We start from the raw sequence: 23,925 nt of genomic DNA on the forward strand, positions 1-23,925 counted from the left end.
AAATTTTTGGCTCGTATTTTTGGGACATTACAAGCCGCCAAGTAAACTTTATGTGAGTAAAAAAAAGCATCATATGAAACATATTTAGCAATGGCATATACCGTTGAAGAAGGCTAATCAGGAGCGGTTTGCATGTGGTCTATCGAAGGTGGCAACTCGACATCAAAATCACGAAAGTGTGCTTATTCAATTTTGTTTGTTTTTGTTCTAGCTAGTTGATCTTCATTGTCGACGGGTGAAGTACTCAGTTCCTCTTCAGGTATGTCTTGCATAACCGAGTTGTGAGGTTCAGATGAATTATTAACTTCGCTCTCATCTTCAACAGTTTGCCTTGTGGAATCGGTTGAAGAATAGGTTTCCTCATCAACCCAAAGACCCTCTTCACCGAAGCCACTTTCAAAAATATCTTCATAGCAAGTGAGAATTTCAAAGAAATCCTGATTGCAACTCTCTTTCTTTAATTTCATATATGGAAAAATCTTTTCAAGAAAATGAACATCATGAGAGACTACAATCTTTCCACGTTCCACATCATAAATTTTGTACCATTTGGTGCCAACAGGATAACCAATGAAAACTCTTGGTCTTCCCTTTGATTCAAATTTTTCTCCCCGTATTACCGTCACCGTACTGTGGTAACAGGCGAGACATCCTGTGGTTCTCATTCCCTCATAATTAGGTTTTTCACCAAAATTAATTTCATAAGGAGTTTTATGATGTATAACTTTAGGTAGCTGCTTCAATACATTCACCCCATAATTTTTTTGGTAGGCATCCTTGGAACATCAAAGTGCGAGCTGTCTCGAGTAAGTGGCGATGTTTGCGTTCCACCACCCCATTTTATTTGGGTGTGTACGGGCACATAGTTTCAAATAAAATTCCTTGTGAATAAAAATCTTTCATTTTGTTGGATGTGAACTCCCCTCCGTTGTCACACCTAATTATTTTAATTCACTTCCCAAACTGAGTTTCAATCATCTTATGAAAGTTAATTAAACAATCACTTTCCTGATCTTTATGTTTAATAAGATAAACCCAAATGGTACGTCTATAATCATCGATAATGGTGAGGAAAAAACTTGCATGAGTTGTTGAAGGTTTTCTACATTTTCCCCCACACGTCACAGTGAATAAGTTCAAAGCATTCATTAGATTTAATAAAACTCTTACGAAAAAAAGAGCGAGTATGTTTTTTCTTTCACACAAGCATGGAAAACATCGTCTTTAAAATTAAATGAAACATCTCTCCAAAAATGTATATGACTAAGTTTTGAGATAGTGGCATGACCAAGTCTCAAATGCCAAACTTCGCATCAGTCTTCAAATTCATGACTCTTCTGTCATCCTTTAGCACACTCATTCATTATAGACCATGCACACATTTACCTGCTCCAATCAACTTCTTCGAGTGTAAGCCTTGCATCTTACAGAAATTCGGGTAAAATCCAACAAAGCAATTAGTTCCTTTGATAGTCGACTCAGGGATAATAAATTGCAATTAAATATGGGAATATATAAGAATCCTCCAATTTTAGTTCCACTCTTTAGAGTGGTATCACCCATAGCTTCAACATAGATGCTTTCTCCATTTGGTATTACCACGGGTGTTTTAGAATGGGCCTTTGATAGATTTTCAAGCATATCACATTTGTGAACTATGTGATCAGTCGAGCCCAAATCAATGATCCAGTCATCATTTTGCACATTGGACTTACCTGCCATGTTAGCTTTACATGATACTTCACCTTGTGTCTTGTCATTTGATTCTGAAAGATGCTTCAACAAAACATGGTATTGAGTGTCAAGTGATCCTCCTATGTTGGATGGTTCACTGTCGACATGAGCAACTTTAGATCAACCCAGATTTCTACTAAGGTGTTGGCGTATTTGACACTCCCTTTGATGATCTTCTCCATGGATGTCGTCAGCCACCTCTTTATTATCGCATCGCATTACATCCATGGCATGTAGGTGTCGTCTTTTTCATCAGGCTTCGGAATGGTTCTGTCTACAAAGCCCATATTGTTCTTTGCAAATAGGAAGTTACCCATCTCTTGGACTCGGTCGTTGTAATTGCTGTTGGTGAGGGGATCATTGGTCTGCATCTGCCCGCGAGTCGGAGGCATGGATATAATACAGTGAGCTACTGTCAATCATTTCATTGTTGGGATTTGACGTTGATTCGTCGGTCATGGCGCCAGATTTGGCTTGATAATTTATCTGGGTAGCCTGCTCTGATACCATGAAGAATTTGGTGTCAAGAAACGATCAATCTAAATTTAATAAAGTACCAGAATAAATACATTGAGATTGCCAGCTGGTAAGGAATAAAACAACTATCTACCTAATACATACGAAAAGATAAATACGTAAAGTATGTTAAGGGGAATAACAACTAATTAATTTCAACAGATCCAACATGAACAAGTGAAAGTATATTAGAAAACATAGACTATTGATTATAAACAACTAGGTATAGCTTCTCTAATGCAAGAAAGATGTCGCGAATTAGTGACACCTAATTGTAATTGTTATAAAAGCTTCTATTATCATAGCTTTTGTTTGTCTACTTTCTGGAATTTGTAAGATAAAAATTTAGGGGTCATCATTTGTTTACTGTATATATAATATTGTTTTGCCTGGAAATGATGGGATCCGGATAAAAATGTAAAGCGTGATTTATGAAAAACAATTTGCATAAAAACTTAAACAAGTTCCCAAACAAAGTCGTCAAGTATAATCCATGGTTCGAGGAAATAACTGTTGAAGGTGGCACAAATTACTTTGTAAATTAACCGACACAGTGAAGCCAATACATTGCAAGTATCTATAGAGACTAGTAACAAAAAATTACCAAGGTTTCTACATGACAAAGACAATATGAAAGCATGTCAATACTTCATAGTAACAAAACGTGTGAAGGGTCCCAACGTTTCATAGCAACAAAAGGCTTTTACTCTTTACCCTTAGAATGACCTCGTTAGTTATATAGTAGCTTTCAAATATACACCGATAGCATCAATATAATAGCCACAACGGCCAAAAAATCCAGCAAATGAATCTTTGTCCCATGGTAAAGTGAAAGGGGTCCCTCTTACACTACCATAAGGTCCATAGGTTTTTTTGTTGGTGATGAATGTGAGTGATGATATTATCGTATAACCAGCATAGGTTCCCCTTGAGACACCAACTGTTCCATTGATAGCAGTAATTTCCTCGTCCCAAGCAAATGTAAGCTGAGCCAAAATAGAAAAATAAAAAAGGAAAAGTACAAGTCAACTAAAAAGGAAAACATCAGTTTTAAAATATTATAACAAATATAACAAAATTCTAGACATATGTCTCCACCATTTGAGTATGTACCTCAGAGACTATGTCTCCACCATTCCAACCACCAGACTTGTTAGAAGTTATCTCTTCGCCCCTAAATTCCGTAGTGAACCTGAGAGAGTATATAAGATCCCCATGATCAATGGTTATCTTCTTCAAATGATGATTTCTCTCAAGCTGGAATGACCAATGGTTATTACGACTTCCAGGCTCTTTACTTCCCCAAATTCCAACCCCTGCAATTAGGTCATATGAAGCCTTGATGTAGACACCGATTGCATTAATATAGTAGCCTGCAAGGCCATAAAATCCACCAAAACTTCCTTTCACCCATGGTACAGTGAAACGATTACTTGTTTCTCGACCAAAAGGACCATGAGTCTTCTTGTTCGAAAGAAATGATAGTGACGCAATTACTGTGTACCCAGCATATTTCCCAGTTGATAGTACCCCAACTGTCCCATAGATGCCAATTAGTTTCTCATCATCTTCAAGCACAACCTAGCCAAGCGATTCTCATATTGTTAAAACAGTTAGTGCTTTTAAATCTTAATCTTCATAAATTTATAAATACAAACACACGAGTGATCAATTATATTTGTATGTGTGGGTTTGTTAAGACCTTAGAAACTGTTTTTCCACCATTCCAACCACCAGCCTTTTTGGTAGAATGCAGAATACCTTTGGATACAGTAGTGAACATGAGAGAGTAAATTAGAGCACCATGATCAATAGTAATCATCTTTAGTTTATGATCGTTTTGAAGTATAAACTCCCAAGTATTTTGGGAACCTCCACTTGATTTAGTTCCCCATAGTCCAACTCGAACAAATTCTGTTGCTTTGAGAGAAGCCTTGCAAAAAAGAACATAAAAAGAGACAACAAATTACCCATTGTAAACCAAATTCAAAAAATGAGCTATAAATAATACATTGTATAAAAAATATTCCAAACAATGTAAAACATAAAGTATCCTGTATATGTAAACTTACTTGAATTTCATATGCGTCCACGAGTTTGTCAATGATCTGAGCCATTCTTGGACGTTCTCTTCTATCTGGCTTCAAGCATTGATATGCAATGGTTGCTAATGTGCTAAGAGAATTTGGATTCATTTGATTCCTCAAATTAGGGATAATTATATCATCTAATTTTTCCTCTCTATACTTACGTTCAGCCAGTGGAGCTAGAAACTCAAATCCAGGTACAAATGCGGGTCTTCCACACAAGATTTCAAATAGCACGACCCCAAATGAGTAAACGTCAGACTCTTTTGTTAGAACTCTCGTATTGTAATACACAGGATCCAGATAGCCGAATGTACCAACAGCATTGGTTACAAGAAAAGTGTGTTTTATATTTGCAGGACTAATTTTACATAATCCAAAATCAGCTACCTTCGCATCCCAGTCCTTACTGAGTAGAATATTTGCACTCTTTATGTCCCTATGAATGATTCTATGTTGTCTTCCAACTTCATCATGAAGATAATTAATGCCACGAGCAGCACCAATGCTTATTTTCAGACGCTTCATCCAGGAGAGTTCATATGGATTATCTATATAGTTGTCAAGGCTTCCCCTGCTCTCATGTTCGTAAACAAGTATTTGTTCCCTGCCCACGTCACAAAACCCAACTAGGCGGACAAGGTTTTTGTGTCTATAACAAGAAAGAGTTGTAACTTCCATCATAAATTCATGTTTCCCTTGTTCTGAATCATGATCTAATCGTTTCACAGCGACATCAATGACACCATCAGATGATTGGAGTTTGCCCTTGTAAACACTCCCAAATCCACCCTTGGCAATGAAATTTCCATTATCAAAGTTTTTGGTGGCTAGCTGTATATCTTTGAATGGTATTTCCAAGTGTTGCAATTTTTCCATAACTAATACAATATCTGCGAAAGTAAAACCAATTCTATGTTAAATTCAATAAACATCATATTATAAGTTTTAATGGATATATATATATATATATATATATATATATATATATATATATATATATATATATATATATATATATATATATATGTGTGTGTGTGTGTGTGTTTCAATGTGTTTTTTGAAGTTGATGAAGTGATATTAGATAATTCAAATTAGATAACAAAGGATGTTGTACAAGTTATTGTCTAACTGTGTTTTTATTGGTTGATTAATTGTGTAAGCGCTTGAAAATTTCCCTGTATTTAATTAATATATTAAGATGAATGAATCCAATTATCGAACACTAGTGTTATTTTGGACAAGTCTTACTTTATAACCATGTATCTAATGCCCGGAATTATGTATCTCAATTGGGCGTTTTTGACCAAAATAATGTTTTTTTTTTTTTTTTTTTTTTTTTTAAGTATTTACCATGTAAGTGTAATTTTAAAAAAAATTTATCAAAAACCACCTCTTTTTTTTCGTTTAAAATTTTTTATGACACATTTTTTATTGAAAAAAAAATCGAATATATCGTTGTTCTCAATTTCTCATCCTTTTTCCATAGAGTTCCATGTTCATATAAAAAAAAAGGAGAAAAAACCCATTTCATTTTGTTAGTTTTTCAATATTTAAATTTATTTTAATTAAAAAAAACTAATTATACCAAAAAAAAATTGTATTCTATTAATAAACATGAGCACCGAATTAAGAAAAAAAAAAAAAAAAAACATTGATTAGTATACATTCATAATGTGCATCTAAACTGTAACTATTTCAATTTTTAACATTCACAATGTGAAAAATCTCGATCAGTTCAGATTCACATTGTGAATGTGACACACTGTGAATCCGAATAGGTTTACAATGTGAATCTGAACTAAAATATCGTTTTCTTTAACATTAATATATAAATCTATGTTTAAAAAGTACCAAAAAGTATGAATTTTCATATATTTATTAAGTTGTTTTCTTTAAAAAATAAACCTTAACTTTTCAACAAAGAAAATGAAGTGGGTTTTTTTCGAGAAAAAAAAAATTTGTTTTTTATATATTATTATGGATCTCTATGAAAAGATGATGAAAAATCACGAACAACAGTATATTCGTATTTTTTATTAATAAAAAACATGGCCTAAAAATAATTTAAACGAAAAAAAGTCTGATTAAGGATCTGTGTTTGTTGAAGTATTTTTTGGATCTTTAAATTTTAGAAACTAGTACCGATCGTATGTCTCTACTTAAATATCTTTCATGAGTTCAATATGTTAGGCTATAAACATACCAAGGCACAAAATCGATATGAATTTGGAAATTAGCAGCAAAGGTATTGATTTAACTAATAATGTAACGCCTCTATATCACCGGGTATCAAAATTTTACTTATGTGCAAGTTAATTTACTTAACAATAGCTAGACCATATATTTCTTTTAAATTACAAAAGGTAAATCAGTTCATTAATTGCTGCAATGTGTAAAGTGTAAAAGTAGTTTTTATAATCATCAGGCCCATCCGATAGGGTGGGCGATAGGGGTGACCGTCTAGAGCCCATCATTTAAAGGGCCCAAAATTTTTATGTATTTTATATATATATATATATATATATATATATATATATATATATATATATATATATATATATATATATATATATATATATATATAATGTTACATTTAGAAGGTAGTACAAGTGAATTTCATTCGGTTAATAAGTTATTATAAAAATTTGATGAAAATTGTGTATTTTAAGGGCCCTTTTCTTCCTTTTTGCCCTGCGCCCAAAATATGTTTGGAACGGTCCTGATAATCATGAGCTACCTAGATCTATCTTTAGGAAATAATGTTAAAATTAGTAGATCAAATTCTTTTGGCTTAATTACTTATGTGCATGTTGGTCACTTATGTGCATGTTGGTCAGGGGAAAATGCACTTATTCTATGAGATATTTGACTTTAATTTCTCTTTTCTTGGGGGATTTCTTAATTCCATGCAAAAGAAAAAACAATACACATTTTATAGGTCCTAAACTGAGTCAGAATATATAACGATCTTGTTATCGTTCCATGTGAAATTTTATGGGTTGTAAAATTGTTGATTTGGGTGTAAATTTTAGAAGCCTTTTTAAGGAGTTTTATGATGATAAATATTCTATTTTCATCTCTATAATCAGTAGATATTCATTTTGTAAGTGAAAACTTTGCTAATGGAGCAATATTTTTAACATAGATATGGTATCTCTAAAAACTAATGTTTTTCCTAAAGCTTTGAAATTGTATCAACGAAAAAGTTCTCTGAAAACTTGCACTTAATAGACCCTTTTCGATGTTAAGATTGAGGTAGGAAGTTTAAAAGCAAATCAATGTGTCACATGTCAATCTTAACAGTGGAAAAAGTTTCTAAATCGCATTGTCTAAGTTGTTATAGTTATTGGGATGATTAGAGTTTAAGACATGTTGGTAAGTGCTAGGGTTGAAAGGGATGTTACTTGCAGCTAAGGGCTAAAGCTAGAAAACTGTAAAGGTTGGATTGATATTTTGTAAGGAATATAAAAATCAGTTAGTACACATATTAATCTAGGAGTGAGCACGGTACTGAAAACCAAATTGTCTGAATTTAGTGTACTGAATCCTAATCCGCATTGTAAGTAATGGTGTCCATATTGGTACTTCGTGTGACAACCTGAAGTTTATTCTATTCTTGTAACCCGTTCCGTCAATAAAATTCGTCTTTTTCAAATTGTTTCCGTTTATGTTTTTAAATTAAGTCATTAATTTTGAGACTTCTATTATGACTTAATGGGTGTCCAAACACGTTAGAAACACAAGAAAACACCCCAAATTAGTAATTGGAAAATTTTTAGTTTCGACCATGTCGGGTTACAACAACTTAATCGGGTACGACCAAAAGCCTCGTTAAACGTTAGTATCAGGTAGAATTCCACCGTGTCTCAAAGTTAAACCATATTTAAAGTTGAAGTAACTTCATTTTGAAGCTTTTCACCCTCTCTCTACTCTCTCTCATCAATCCAAACCTTTGATCCAAAATCATCCAATTCAAGCTCCAAATCGGTAAGGAATCAATCCTAGCTCATACTATAACATCTATAGCTTTCAAATTCGTGTTTGAATGATGAAATAGGACCAAGAACATGTGTTTACGGCCCTGGAATAGCTCTAGCCCGCAAACACACATAAATGGGGTTTTTGTGCCTCAAAACCCTTCCAAACCACCTTTAGAGCTTAAATATGACTTAGGGCTTTCAAGACTGGACTTAGAACACCAAAAACTTATCATTTGAGGGGTAAACATGAGTTTACGGCCCAAGAACATGCTTGGACCGTAAACACCCTTTCTTAGGCCGCAAACACCTTTTAAGGTGTTAAGATGCCCTTAAACACCTCCTAAGCCTTGGATTAAAGTCTAGAACCAACCACCATTGTGTTAGGACCTTAAACTTGAAGGAAACCACCCCCTTAGGAGTTCACAACCGTAAACCCCCCAAGGAATGGTTCCTGGGCCGTAAACTCCTATAAGTTGGTCAAAAGGTGCCTTAACTTCCGTCCTTCACTTGTATTTTCAGTTAGAATCACTTGTGATTGACCTAGGACCACCAAAACACAATAAGAATGGGTACATAAGAGTTTACGGGCGTAAACTCCTAGTTTACTGTCGTAAACTCCTCAAATGGTCCAAATGATGATCAAGTCCCCTTCCAATGCCTTAAAACTAAGCCTAGCATCACCCCCACAAGAGTTTTATGACCATTAAGCACCCAAGAACACCCCTACCATGAGTTTACAGCCGTAAACTCATGGGGATATGGTCTTATGGCCGTAATCTCTATTAGGAGTTTACTCTTGAAGAGCAAACTCTATGTTTAGGTCATACACACCCTTAGATGCTACCCGGACACTCCTAACACTTGAAATTAAGTGTTTTCGCGCCTCGGAGTGTATATTCTGATCTAATTAGTAGTTCAAAGTGTAATTAGATATGTATCTCTTCATATTACATAGGAACCTTGCACGTGTTCAAGCCCTGAACTGACACTTAGCATCCAAACCGACACATTCCTCGACTGGTGAGTTCATACCCTACACCTTTTTCAAGGTTTTTCAATGTTTTCAGGGGGCAATACAAGCAAATTATAAATGTTTTTGATAAACATAAAACTGATGTAATTTTAGAAATATCTGGAAAACTTTTGGATATCTTTACCCCTTTTGTATTATGCGGAGCATAAGGGATGTTTTCTGAATATAACTACATAGATTTCAATTACAGTTTAGGAAACAATCAAAACAATCAAATTATTATGGGAATAATTTGGGATCTTCACTTCTTGTTTTACGAGTTTGGATGTCATGCAGACTCAATAGATAAACTATATCTGGTTCAGTTTCTCTAAGTTTAATTTAGAATATCATGCCACATAAGTTCTTTGTATTCAATTGTTTATACTCTATTATGTTTCAAAACAATTACGATATTTGATAACGACCGAGTACACCGTGAATAATGTAATACTAGCTTGTGAGATTCGTCTTCATTAAACCCTTCGGGTTATCAGTAAATCCTCCTCGGAAGTATAGCCAGAGTCTCCTAGAGGGAGAGCGTGAAATTTGTGGATAGATCTATTCGGGACTGACAATCCCACACCTTAACTGCTAGCTACAGTTAGGCGGGCAAGCCTAGGGTGACAAATTCTGGATATCGTCCGACGCTTGAATAACGTCAAGGAGGTCTCGGGTCAGATTAGCATGGTTATACGACTCACAATACGTATTAAATATAAATTTTGTTCACGGGTTTTATTTCTCTAATCTATAGTGTTATGTATTAATACTACCTACTAGTGTACTGGATGGTATTCCAGGATTTTCAATCTGTAGTTTCACATATTAAACTACCTACTATGATACCGAATGGAATACAGCCAATTTTAACTTATGTTTTATCAACATACTAGTAATAATCATGAATTATTTTATAGAAATCGACAAACGTGATAGAAAATATGGGATTTTCTTGGTTAACAATCTTTTTCAGAAAAGCAAAGGAAACTTTTTCTTTTCCATAAACAAACTGCTTATGAACTCACCAGCTTTATGTTGGTTTTTAAAACTGCTTGTATTCTAAGGTTCTCCTTAGACAGGTATCTTGTGTTCTTTTGCAGAAGACGAAGCGTATGGAATTCACGTCTTTACTTTTGTTTAAACTAATGTATCTATAAAACATGTATTACCTTACTTTGAAACAAATGTAATGATCCTATGTAATGTATTGTTTTGTGTTTACTATGCTTACTATGTACATTGGTTGTGATATTACATGACGTCCTCTGCCCCGTAACGTTTCCGCCATCGGTTTCGGGGTGTGACACTTCAGTGCATTACCCATAAGTATCAAATTTTCAAGAGCACCAGCAGGTCATGTATTAGGGTTTTTAACTAAGCCAATACTAATCAAATTAAGGAAATTCAGTAGCTTAACTTATAGCCAACAAAATGAAGAATATGCATATGGAAAAAAAAAAAAAAAAAAAAAAAAAACTTATTCTAAGTTCATATGTGAGTGTTATGACAGTTCAAAGATGATGATAAAATCACCATATACTTAAAAATGTTAAAAACAAAGCAATAACAAGGGATGTTATAACTTAAACAACAAAATTCCATTTAAGATAATTCCCGATGAGAAATATATGATATTTGAAGGATAACTAAAAATTATACATAATGTAACATAGGATGAAAAAAAAACAATGATGGCCCCTATTTTGGCACTTTAACTTAACCCACATGAACTTAATCATAACGAATCAAATTGTTGAGTTTTGGCTAAAGGAATACTTAGTGGTTTGCATCTTACGTTACTACATGGAAGAAACTTTTGGAGGACTCCAAACTTATAAATAGTGTGCAAGGCTTTTGTCTCAAATCATCTGACCCAAAATACATTGGAAGTGTTTGGTTCTTTTTTTTATTGTTTAGAGTGTAGAAAGTGTCAATTAACAATTTGGATAGTGTATGTGCAATTTCGGGGAGACTTGAGAGATTAGACTATGTGATTATAACAATTTGGAGTCTTCCACATATATTCTTGTGCCCAATTATTGTTTCAATTATTTCTACTTAGATGATTGTTAGGGGCCATGAGGTTATTTAGTGTACAAATGGTACCATAACCCGACTTTAGATGAGGTTTCAATTTTAGGGGTTTGTATTATCCTTTGTGGTTGGAGCTTTGTCTAATCTTCTACAACCATACAAAATATATCTCTATTAGTCTTAGTCTTGGAAATATGTGTCCAATGTCATAAGTAAATGATAAAACTTTAGGAATAATAGCAAAGTCCTTTTAGGGTTGCCCTTAAGAGCTAAAAACGCTAGGAAAGGATTTAAGAGAGTGAGATAAATAGTTTATTAATTTATCATAACTTGATAAATTAATTAGAAACTAGATAGAATTTATTAAGAATTACTTTGAAATTAATTGGAAGTAATCAGGATTTATTTAAAGGTATAGGGACTGAGTGTTATTTGTTCAATATTTGAGCAAGAGAAACATCCTAGAATCCCGAAGGAGTGGACGATTCTGGAGAGGCTCTAGAAGCCTTCTACAATTTGTTCTTGATAACTTATAAGGCAAGAATTTGAATCAGGACCAAATCTAATTCTTTAATTGATTTAAATAATATTTATATACAAGTTACCTCAATTATATAAACACCTCCATGGGCTTCAAAAGTTTGATCGATATCTCCTTTAACTCTTAGAATTTATATTTACAGGTCATATTTATTGTCTCATTTTTTTCTAGTGTTTAGACTCTAACGTGTGATTCCTTAGAGGAACTATAGTTTGGCTGCTAGATAACTGATTTAAAATTAATTAATTAAAATTCACGGATAATATGTTTAAATCATGTTTTCTAATTTTTTTTTAAAATACAGCTTATATGTATTTATAATAGTTTATATATTATATGTAAAACAAGAAATATTGAATAAACCGTTAGTCAAATCAACAGTAGGTCTCATTCATAAGACCATGCAATAAAAGAAATATAAGGAAACCGTTTACAAAATGACCATTAAATGAGTGTCATTTTCACTTACTACTTCATTGCATGTTTGATTGTCGTTAGCCGAAAGGGTTTCATAGGACAATGTCTTGTTAAAAGGTATAACATATAAAAGTACCACAAACAAAATTTCTCATCCTAGTAACATTAGGAAAATGTGAATAGTTGTTAACCCATGAAAAGCACACGTTATTCCTTATTGTATACTTAAGGATGATGTATGGTTAACAGACACAATTAAGACGTAAGAAGAAGATGATGTGGCACTTATGGTTATGGTTTTTTTGGGAGCGTGTGTGGTTAACCGACACGTCAATTAGAGAAGCATCAAATAATCAAGGGGTCACATATTTTTACATGGTTGGTTCACCATCTTATTTGTGAGACCTCAGTATCCTAGTCATAAATAGTTGAGGTGAAAATCGAGATTAACATAACATTTAATAGTTTTGATGAATCTTAAAAGATCTATGTATTTTTTATAGATTGAAATTGGTAATGTGCATGACCTAACTAAAATAAATTTGTGATATGATTACAATATCCCTCTTCATAAATAAAATATAAAATGTGGATCTTAGCCTTAAAACATTCATTAATTATTTAAGTATTCAATCAAGTAACTAAACTATCTCTCTCTCTTCAATATGTTTGGTATCAATGAAACTCCTATCCCACCTCCTCTACCATCTCATTCAAGCTCTAACCCATCACTCCTTTCCATCCTCATGAGGCTAGAGGGGTTTGATATTGTGTACGCCTTACTGGCATGTAAATAAAAAGAAGGAACTTTTGTATGTACGCATGTTCAAAAGATAAAATCATACATTGACATATTGGGAAAAATGGGTGTCGTATTTCTGAAGGAGCATGCCATCAAGTTGGTACTTTACTCGCTTCCAAATTTATATCTTCAGTTCATAATGAACTTTCATAGAAGAAATCTCGACGTGACTCTAATGGAACTATCAGACATATTGGAAGTTGTAGAAGTTGACATGATTACAAGTTCAACCTACACTCGTTCCTTAGCTATTGGGTATGGTAATAATGGTGATTAGGAAGAACTTTCTCTTTTTAAAGAAAAGGAAAAAGGCAAGATTGAATCGTTTAATCATGCGTGCAGGAGAAAGGAAGATTTTGAAAATACTCCCAACCATGAACCAATTGAGGCCATTTCTTTTCACAACGAGGAAAAGGTTCATTAAAAAAGAAGTTGTCGTAATCACTTGAAGGATCATATGGATAGTAAGGTGAAAGTGACTGAGTCCACTTTAGCTACATATATGATCCAACTTCATAATACCAATACTTCAAATTCATTGGTTATGATACACGATGTGGTATTCACAAATGCTCTGTATTGTAAGGACTAAAGGGAATCATGAATTTTAAGCATGGGGATATCAATCTAATCATGGGAAATAGACAAACGTCACCTGTCTTGATGGTTGGAAAGTTTGAGTTGCAGGTTAGTAGTGGAGTTTTGATTAATTTAGTTAATTTTTGTTTGGTACATCCTTATCAATGGTATGTTTGGTTTCTTATTCCATCTTGCTTATTTGCTAAAAACAAAAAGTCAGAATTTATCACTTTGGGCACAATCTGCCTAGGCCCATGGGTTGATTTTCTTTATAGGGTTTTTGGGGAGATTTAAGCACCATTAACCCCTAGGGTTAGCACGTTCTTAGACCCCATCACCCTTTAAAGAGATTTTCAGAACCCCTAATCCAACTTCTTTCATTTTTTAGCCGTAGTGACCTTGGACTGCTTATTTCTCATCTTTTGTGGTTAAAGCTTAAAGATAAAGAACCTTTGGTGTGTTTGGAAGGGAGGCTCTAGCTTAGATCCGACAAGCTTGCAGATTTTCTTGAACATTATGAATATAATGTTTTAATATTTATCTTTGAATCTCTAGAAATTATTTTATGTCATTAAATGCACTTTTGGTCCCCCTTTGATGGTGATCTTGGAGTTGAGACGACTCCAACTTCTTATTAGCCCTGAGGATTGTTCTATGGACCTCATGGACTATGAAAGTTGAAGTCTTTTTCTCTCTCTTAAATTAATGCATGTTGTGTTATGAGTTTTAGGCCATTTTAGAATGTAAAGTTTAGATTTTGATTGTTTGGGGATGTTTTAATGGATACAGTTAGTAACTTTATCCATTAATTCCTTATGAAAGACAGATCTGCAAGTTGGAGCCTTGACTTAATGGAATATGTCATTTGGTCTTGTAAAAGTGCCTTAGAGGCGGTGCATCATTCCAATGTGTGGCATGTTTTTTGTGTTTTACGATTCACATCTGCTTTAGCCTTAAGGGTTTGAATGTTTTGTCCAATAGTAAGTGTGGTGCGCTTCATCAACCAGGCGTTGACTTTTTCAAATTTGGTCAAAGCTTTACATTAGTAAAACTTTAGGGTTTTGGATCATAGGTTGAGGTTTGACCTTTTAATTAATGCCTAGGTGGTTTGTGAGGCTAGCTTTGCATTTTTGTGCATGTTGTGGTGATTATTTGATTCATCAATAAGGTTACTCTTCTCATTATATTGTCTATATGACTCTTATGTGTATGATATTGGGTTGGGCCTGTTTCTATGGTGTTGGGTTGGGCCCGACTATATGATGGTTTGGGTTCACTAGGCTTGGCCTACTTGAATGAAACATAATTGTTGGTCTAGGCCCGTACTTGTTTCTTATGAGATATTTTAGGGAACTCATTAAGCTTTGCACTTACAGTTTAAGTTAATGCTTCAGCCACTTCTGGTAGCAACGGAAAAACCCCGACCTGATTGCATTGCATCCACCAGAGAATTCTGAAATATCTGTTTTCAAGATTATACTCTGATATTTGACTCAAAGTTCAAACTCTTGTTTTGATTACGTTTATTTTAGAATGATGTTAAATGGTGTTATATTATTTAAAAATGAAAAAAAATATGTTGTATTTTGGGGACGGTACAAGTTGGTATTAAAGTCTTAGTTTGAGGGATTCGGGCGAGCATCGGATGTAGAGCGTTGAGAAAATCTTTTTACAAAATGTTTTGTAAAAAGGTTTTATAAAGCAAAGGGTGTGATGCATGCAATGAGCCGAAGCTCATGTATGTAATTCCCAAAATACACATAGTTGTTGTTATGTGGATTATGTTTTGATATGATATGAATCACATAGTACATGAAGTATGGGAACTACATAACATTCGGTGAAGGTTCTTACCAGGAAAGACTTGGCAATTTATAGTGTCTATTGTGACCCACCTCTCATTCTTGTTAATCCTTTGTAGGGTTTCATATTTATAGGCTTGGTACATATTTTTTAGTATACTATATTGTTTTTACATACATATACGATATCAAAATACAATCATAGAAGGTTCAATGTAGGGGAATATGATAGAAGAATCAACTTTGGTTTGTGGAAAGTTCAAGGCAAGGATGTGTTGATTCGTTTTGGGTTACACAATGCATTGAAAGGAAAACAACCCTTATTTCCAGGGATGATTCAATAAAAACCTGTAAAGCCGATGATGAATGGGAAGATTTGGAATTGAGAGCATCCAGTAAGATTCATTTGTCTGGCAAAGAATGATTTGACAAATATACATACGAAATTAATATAAAAGGATCTTTGGGAGAAACTTGAAGAATTGTATCAAGGTAAATGCATCTTGAATTGGTTGTATCTCAAGGAAAAATTTCATATTCATTGTACGAATCGAGATACAAAAATTCCAGATCAACTAAGTGTTCTTAGTAATATCGTATCAAAATTGGAGGATATTGGAGTGATGGTTGAAAATGAGGATAAAGCATTAAGGCTCGTATTATCTTTTTCATCTTCCTATTTGCATATGAAACTTTATTTGAATGTATAGGAAAGAGACCACGAAGTATACAAATGTTATTAGAAAACTTTTTTCTAAGGAGAAAGACCGGAGAGTAACAATTATTCTTTGTCAGAAGGAATGATTTTGATGTACATGAACGGGAAGGGGAAGAAGTCATAGAAGATTCTAGATGTTGGAAGTATTGTTAGTCTGGACATGTCAAGAGTAATTTCTCCGGTTTCGGCAGATTCGACAAAAGGCTCCAATACAACTAGAAATATTTCCTTGTTAATAACGATGATGATTTCCTTTTAGTCATGTCATCCCTAGGGTATGCCTATGCTACATTGAATATGGAGGTAGTTTTGTTAGCCGGTTCATGATTTATACATGTGAATTGAATTGATGTAGATGCAAGATATATGGTGAAGTTAATGTTGATAGTTGATGTACTTCCGGGTATGTTAACAGGGGATGTTGCACCATACATGTTTAGCAAGTTTTTCAATATGTGTCGCAGCCAAATTCATAGGGTGGTATATTCATATTAGCGATACTCTTTTGTGGTGGAGTACGATAATTCTATGTTTTTTTAGAATTATGCTTGTCGGTTGAAGACGATGTTCCTTTTATATGGTTGTTGTATTTCTCTTCATCTGAAGTGTTGAGTTTTGGCTAAAGGAATGAATAGTTGACATTGTTAAGTTTTGGCTAAAGGAAAAAATAGTGGTTTGCATCCCACATTGCTACAAGATGAAATTTTGGGATGACTTCAAGCTTATAAATAGATTCCAAGGCTTTGGTATCAAAGCACCCAAGCCAAAGTACTCTTGAAGTGTTTGGTTCTTTACTTTTTTTTTCTCTTGATCTAAAGTGTAGAAAGTGTTATTTAACACTTTAGAGAGTGTGGGTGTAATTTGGGGGAGTCTTGAGAAATTAGTCTGTGTGCTTGTAACAATTTATCATATAGATGATCTTTCTCTCTAGAGGCATGTTGTTTTCTCCGGTTTTGGAGCTTTCCAGATATATTAGTGCGTCCGACTATTTTCTCTAATATTATTGTTATTGGTAGGATTGTTTGTAATACTTGAGGCTATTTTTCCAACCAAAAACATTTCATTCCGAACACTAGAGAGATGAAAGCTCAAATATGATTAAAATTCTGCGTATACTAAAATTTGTTGAAAAACTCTAATAATGGCTTCTAAGCTAGGGATTGTAACTCAACCAATACTAATCCAACTAAGGTGATTTGGTTCCTAATTTGTAGTAAAAAAATAGGAGAATATGCACCAAAAAAATTAGTTCATTCTGAGCTAGCGTGATAGATATATGAGGATCGGAATTGGTACAGATATCGAATGAGGATCAGAACCGGTACAGATATCGAATTTCCCCTGATAAAATTCTATAGAATCAAAACTATCATGAACTGATTTTGCTAATTTGGGGGAATAGTCTACTGAATTGATTTATTATGTACGGTACCGGTTTATAATGTACGGTATCGGTTCAGTAAACATTATACTTTTGCTCATCCCAATGTTAATCATTCAATTTACACATTCCAAAAATATACAAAGTTAGAGTTTTGAATGTTCATCGCCTTTTGAGAGAAACCATAGAATTGTTCATTGTTCTTTCTTTAATTCTATTTGTGTAGATTGTAAAGTTTCTTTGATTGTTACTAACAGTTAGTCTTGTTTAATTTTTTGAATAAAAACTTTTCGGTTCTTATTAAGTCAAAGGTTTATCATCTTATAGTTTTTTCTACCACTACCGTACCAATTTGTTTAGTTACCAATAAGTTTGATAGGTACAAATCGGTAATGATATATTACAAATTTTATTTTAATTTTCAATTGTAATAGTTAAACACTAGCAACGACATGCGACAAATATCTCGGCTAGTAATATATAATTTATTAAAGTAACTATTTTAGTTACTAAATAATTTTATTAAGTAAGTTTTTCGCTTTTTAAGTTAATGTGATAATTTCAATTGACCACATCTAATGTCTAATGTCATGCTTTTAAAATTGTGAACAGTGAATACTTGAAAGTACAATTTCATATATATATATATATATATATATATATATATATATATATATATATATATATATATATATATATATGAATTGGTTCATATAGTATTACCGTTGTATTTAAAATTTAAGACCATTACATTATAAAGTTACACAGTTGGTACGGTATGACGAACCAAACATATTGTCTACCAAATATATTCGTAACTCACTTTTTTGGTTCGATTGGTAGCATGTTGGTTGTTTCTTTTTGGTACATATTTGACAACCCTACTCATGAGTAGGCGAAGGAAAGCTTACATAAATATTATATAAACGAAACACACACACACACACACACACACACACACATATATATATATATATATATATATATATATATATATATATATATATATATATATATGTAGGATGTGTTTGACAAAAGTACCTGTAAGCTGGAAGCGGGTAGTTAGTAGCTGTGGCTTTTATTTGTTATATGAGTGTTTGACAAAAATGGTTGGAAGCTTTTGAAATATATAAAATTACATAAAAGGACAATTGATTAAAAATAAATAAATATATAAATATATTTTTAAGGATGATTATGGAAATTGATTTCAAAAGCTCATTAACGTTTTGTTAAACGCTACATGAAGTAACTTTTAGATTTGGAGAGTTTCATTTAAAATTAAAGCTAAACGCTCATACTACCAACAAAGCATTTTGTTTAAAGTAGAACATTTTGTCAAACGTTAAAAGGTAGAAACTCCCAAACGTTTCCAAAAATCCATGCCAAACACGCCCATAATATGACCTTACGACATTAACATAGATCGTCGAATATTCCACGATCCTTGTTCCTGGATTGCAATATGTTTTCCTACTAAACGTTTCTAGAACGCGACTCGGATCATAATATTCACCGATATCAAAATTGGAAAGACCAAACCTTGGTTCGCATTTCAGGAAGACTGGAAAGGCGTTTGGAATGTCGATTTCGGGATGACGTTGATTTTAGAACGCCAATTTTGGGTTTGGGAAAGCCAATAAGTTAACCAATAACAAAATCTTACCCTTTTATAGCAATTGATTGTCTATCTCGTTTATGTTAGGTCGCGATTCAGTAGTTATGGCCCCTATACATAATTGATTTTAATCAATTATTGATTGAAGTCGGTCCATGTACCGATCTGATTTATTTTGTTCAATACTGGTTTGGTAACAATTAGGCCTGGCAATGGAGCGGGTTTTAACCCTGATTCGATCCAAACCCTTAAGAATTATATGGGTTTGGATCATAGTTTTTGATTCGTTTACCCATTAACGACCCATACCCGCTAACCCTTTTATTAAAAGGGTCGGGTATGGATCATCACTTATCCGCTCCGTTTATAACCTGCCCCTTATAATTTTTGAATTATTGGTTTATATTTTATATTTCTTAAAGTTTAATTTTAATTCCAATCGAAAATCTAAAAGGAAAATGCCAAAGTCCAAATTGTTTATACATAAGAATGGAGGAGTCGACTTCCAGACTTCTAATCTTCTACTAATAATTATGATGTCATTTCATTTATATTTCATCAAGAAATCATCATATTTCATTCATAAATCAATAAATTCATTCATCATTTGAAAGAAACTTTGTCATTGCTATTCTCTATCACTACAATTGATAGTAAAAAAATAAATCAGTAGTTACTACAATAATTATTTTTAATTCCAATCGGATGTCCTTAAGTACGTAATGTGTTTTCTAAATCAACATTTGTTTTATTTAAGAAATATTATTATATGAATTAAGTAATATGTGTTTGATAATTCAAAAAGCCTATGGGTTACGGGGATATCCGTTGATTCGGTGGATAAGGGTATGGATTTGATTATTCAAAACCCTGCGGGTTACGGAACGGGTTTGGATCGGATTATGAAATTTGTTAAAAGGGTTTGGATCAAGGTCGATTCGACCAAAATCCGCCCCATTGCCAGGTCTAGTAACACTGGTACTTTTGCTCATCCTCATGTTAATCATTCATTTTATTTAATCCAAAAATATCGAAAGTTAGAGTTTTGAGTTTTCATTGCCTTTCGAGAGAAACGCTAAAATTATTATTTGTTTTTTCTTTAATTGTGTACTACATGTAAGACCATGTATTAAATGGGTTCATTTAGAAAAAATTAAATACAAAAATCTAAAATTTAAAATAGTTTGAATTTACAAGAAAATTTTGAAAAAAAAAATTGAATGATTAAAATAAAGTGTTTTTTTTCTCTTTTACATTTAAATTAATAATCTATATAAATAAACAAATGAAACTAATAAAGTTTTAATTTAGAAATGTTGAAATTGGAAGGAAAGTCAATTATTGAGATTGATACACATTTATGATTATATTTACTGCAATTATTAAATTTAATATTATCTGAATTTATTAAAATGAAAAAATTCACAAAATGTCATGTGGAAAAAAGTTAATTGACATTAACCAAAAAATGACATGTACCAAAACGATTTTCATTTATTAGAGTAGATATGTAGATTATAAAGTTAATTCCTTTGATTTTTAATAAAAGTTTGTCTTGTTTAATTTTGTGAAAAAAAAATTCAGATCTCATGAATTCAAAGATTTAATTAATTTTTATAGATTTAATTTCTACAAACTATTTTAAGCTCTTGTTCTTTATTTCCGATGAAACGTTTATAATCTTAATGTTTTGATCACTGAGGTGTATAAAAGCTCACCGAAATATGATATAAACCAAAGGGATAATGACTTGAAAGGGTAACGAACTTTCGACTTTTGTCACATTTAGTCAGTAAACTTTTTTTTCGTTATCTATTGCCATTGAACTATTGAAACTGTTCACATTTTACCCTTATGACCGGCTGTTGCCGGTCATAAGGGTAAAATGTGAACAATTTCAATAGTTCAATGGCAAATAAATAACGAAAAAAAATTTAGTGACTAAATATGAACAAAATCTAAAGTTCGTTTCCCTCTAAAAACTTCAGTGACTAAATGTGAACAAACATTCTCTTGTATTACGTTTTAGCAAATTATTTATTTTTGTTAAATTGTAGCAACATTTGTTGATGAAGAAATCTATGAAATAAAAAAAAAAAACAAAACCCTGAAAATATATTTAAAAAAAAACACAAAAAACCAAAACCAAAATAAAAAACCAATGGTTTGACATTTTCCAAAATAAAAAATCAAAATTTCCAATCTGATTTTGGTTTTACAAAAAAATGAACCATTCTCAGTGATGTGAATTATGACCATTGGTTTGACATGCAGAATTTGTGACATCCCATGAATATGTAGTTACAACATCGTCTGAACTCGTAATTCATAGTAAGGGGTTAGAGTATCATCGCATGAATACATAGTTACAACATCGCCTGAACTCGTAATTCATCACCTACAGGTTATGGGTCTGCTGGTGTTTCCACTAGGTTGTCTAGAATAGTCCGTGGTCACCATCTATACTCTGGTCGATGACTACATCGCCACATTGCCGGTTAAGGTTATGGTATCTCCTTTCATCCTACATCACATATTCATCATCATCTATTTACCTAATTATCTTCACCTTTCTATCATCACCTATCTCTCATCATTTTATTTCATCACACACCAACTATTTCATATACCCATGTTTCATCCACAACATATTTGTAGATATAAAATAAATATACCATTTAAATCTTTTAAAACATGTATAAAATCGTTCATCCAGCATAGACAACAAGTATTCAAATAATATGCATACATAACACGTAATTTATATAAAATACTTCATATCTACGTGTAAGATGAAAATAACTATATATACCATAAAAATCCCATAAATGCTTCCTAACTTCGAACCCCAAGGTTTACTTTACTAAAGCTTCATATTCTCGACTCTCTGGACCTAGAAGGGTTCAAATCTATTACACAAAAAAGCTCAAGATAGGTCTTCCTCTCACTCTACACACTCAAGCTCGCTAGGGTTCTCACTTATAGGAAAGGTAGTCGCAATTGAAGGCCATAAGTGCCTTTAAATATGGCTCGGGCCCAAAGATTTAAGGTTTCTGCCAACAGTGCGGACTCGTCGAGTCGCCTCACCGACTCGTCGAGTCCATTCATTAATCCGAGTCATCAGTCGCGACCTTACTTGACGAGTTGAGGCGTCAACTCGTCGAGTCTCTCTTCTTAAATCAAAAGAAAAATACTTAAATTATGATACTTGGAAATCCGAATGTTACATTTTGTTTTTTTATTTCATAGATTTCTAACAAATGTTGCTACAATTAAACAAAAATAAATAATTTGCTAAAACATAATACAATAGGAAGTTTGTTCACATTTAGTCATTGAACTTTTTAGAGGGAAACGAACTTTCGATTTTGTTCACATTTAGTTACTAAACTTTTTTTCGTTATCTATTTGCCACTAAACTATTGAAACTGTTCACATTTTACCCTTATGACTGGTAACAGCCGGTCATAAAGGTAAAATATGAACAGTTTCAATAGTTCAATGGCAAATACATAACGAAAAAAAGTTTAGTGACTAAATGTGACAAAAGTTGAAAGTTCGTTACCCTTTCAAGTCATTATCCCTAAACCAAACAGACACACACACACACATACATACATATATATATATATATATATATATATATATACATACATATATATATATATATATATATATATATATATATATATATATATATATATATATATATAAACACAACTATTTGACTTGGCCTACCACAAACTAAAGAGAAATACAGTCTAAGCAAAACACTGATCCTGAACATTAGCACTGATATTTATTCTCTATAATATATACTGCTGGGTTGGAAAATTATACCATCCAGATATATAAAAATTCTTACATCTTCAGATAACCCGTTAAATACGAACATTAGTTTCACCAAACCAATCAGGAAGTTAATTTGGATAATTTTGATCAATTTTAAGCTTGATTTTTTGGTCAAAGTGATTTGACTTAAACATATATTTGTAACTTGGTTGTTGGCTAAATATACAAATAAGGTTGAGAACTTGAGATTAAGAAAGATACCAAGAAGATACTACAAAAACTATTACACACAATACTGTTCTTGAGACATATACATGATTTGGGCAATGTTTGTGTATGTAACATTAGTTTCGTCTCAGGTTTTAAGTTGAGTTTAGGCAGCCACTTAGAAAGAGGATATCACTGATTTATCACTTTTCATTAAACAAACAAATCCATATCAATAAATAAAATATTGTTTAGTCATCAATAACATTTTCAAAAACCAACATACAACAAGGGAAACACACGAAACAAAATATTTCACCTCTAACATAAATTAAACTTACTTGGTTCCGTTTGAAATATTAGTCAAGTGCAGTATACTGTTCAATGAATAGGTTTAGATCTGTCAGAAGCTTCATTTCATAGGCATCATCATGTTAACTAGCGCAAAATGGAGAAGGTAGAAGGGGAATGTTATAAATTATTGGAATCAGTCCAAAGTCAGAATCACATTCTTTAGTAATTGTGGTTCTCGTGATTTTTGTGCAAGAACCTTAGCAATGTAAGTGGGGAATCTGATACTAAAGAATTTCTTTTCTTAATCATAACTTTATCAAAATATAATTAATTGCATACCGATAAACTCATCATCGAAATGAAGATATTTCATTTTTAGTACTATTTTTTTAACTAGATTATGTA

The 23,925-nt window shown here is 32.7% G+C and overlaps 1 protein-coding gene across 2 annotated transcripts; it reads right to left on the reverse strand.

Moving 5' to 3' along the window:
* Positions 1-1,194: 1,194 nt before the first annotated feature.
* Positions 1,195-23,718, reverse strand: LOC145100069 (putative receptor-like protein kinase At5g18500). Of its 2 annotated transcripts, XR_013704805.1 has the most exons (6): positions 23,568-23,718; positions 4,323-5,230; positions 3,953-4,183; positions 3,364-3,831; positions 2,855-3,236; positions 1,195-2,234 (listed from the first exon to the last, which is right to left on the reverse strand). XR_013704805.1 is itself a non-coding variant. In XM_079037481.1 (5 exons), exons 2-5 carry the CDS (start codon positions 5,214-5,216, stop codon positions 2,985-2,987), a joined length of 1,845 nt encoding a protein of 614 aa, XP_078893607.1. In that variant the 5' UTR covers positions 5,217-5,230; positions 23,568-23,718; the 3' UTR covers positions 2,771-2,984. The 2 variants fall into 2 exon arrangements, 1 of the variants encoding a protein (XP_078893607.1); XM_079037481.1 differs by lacking the exon at positions 1,195-2,234 and having other exon boundaries at positions 2,771-3,236.
* Positions 23,719-23,925: the final 207 nt, after the last annotated feature.

The sequence above is a fragment of the Lactuca serriola genome, chromosome 1 (assembly GCF_051521515.1).
Source record: "Lactuca serriola cultivar US96UC23 chromosome 1, Lser_US96UC23_V15, whole genome shotgun sequence".
Taxonomy (NCBI): Eukaryota; Viridiplantae; Streptophyta; class Magnoliopsida; order Asterales; family Asteraceae; genus Lactuca; species Lactuca serriola.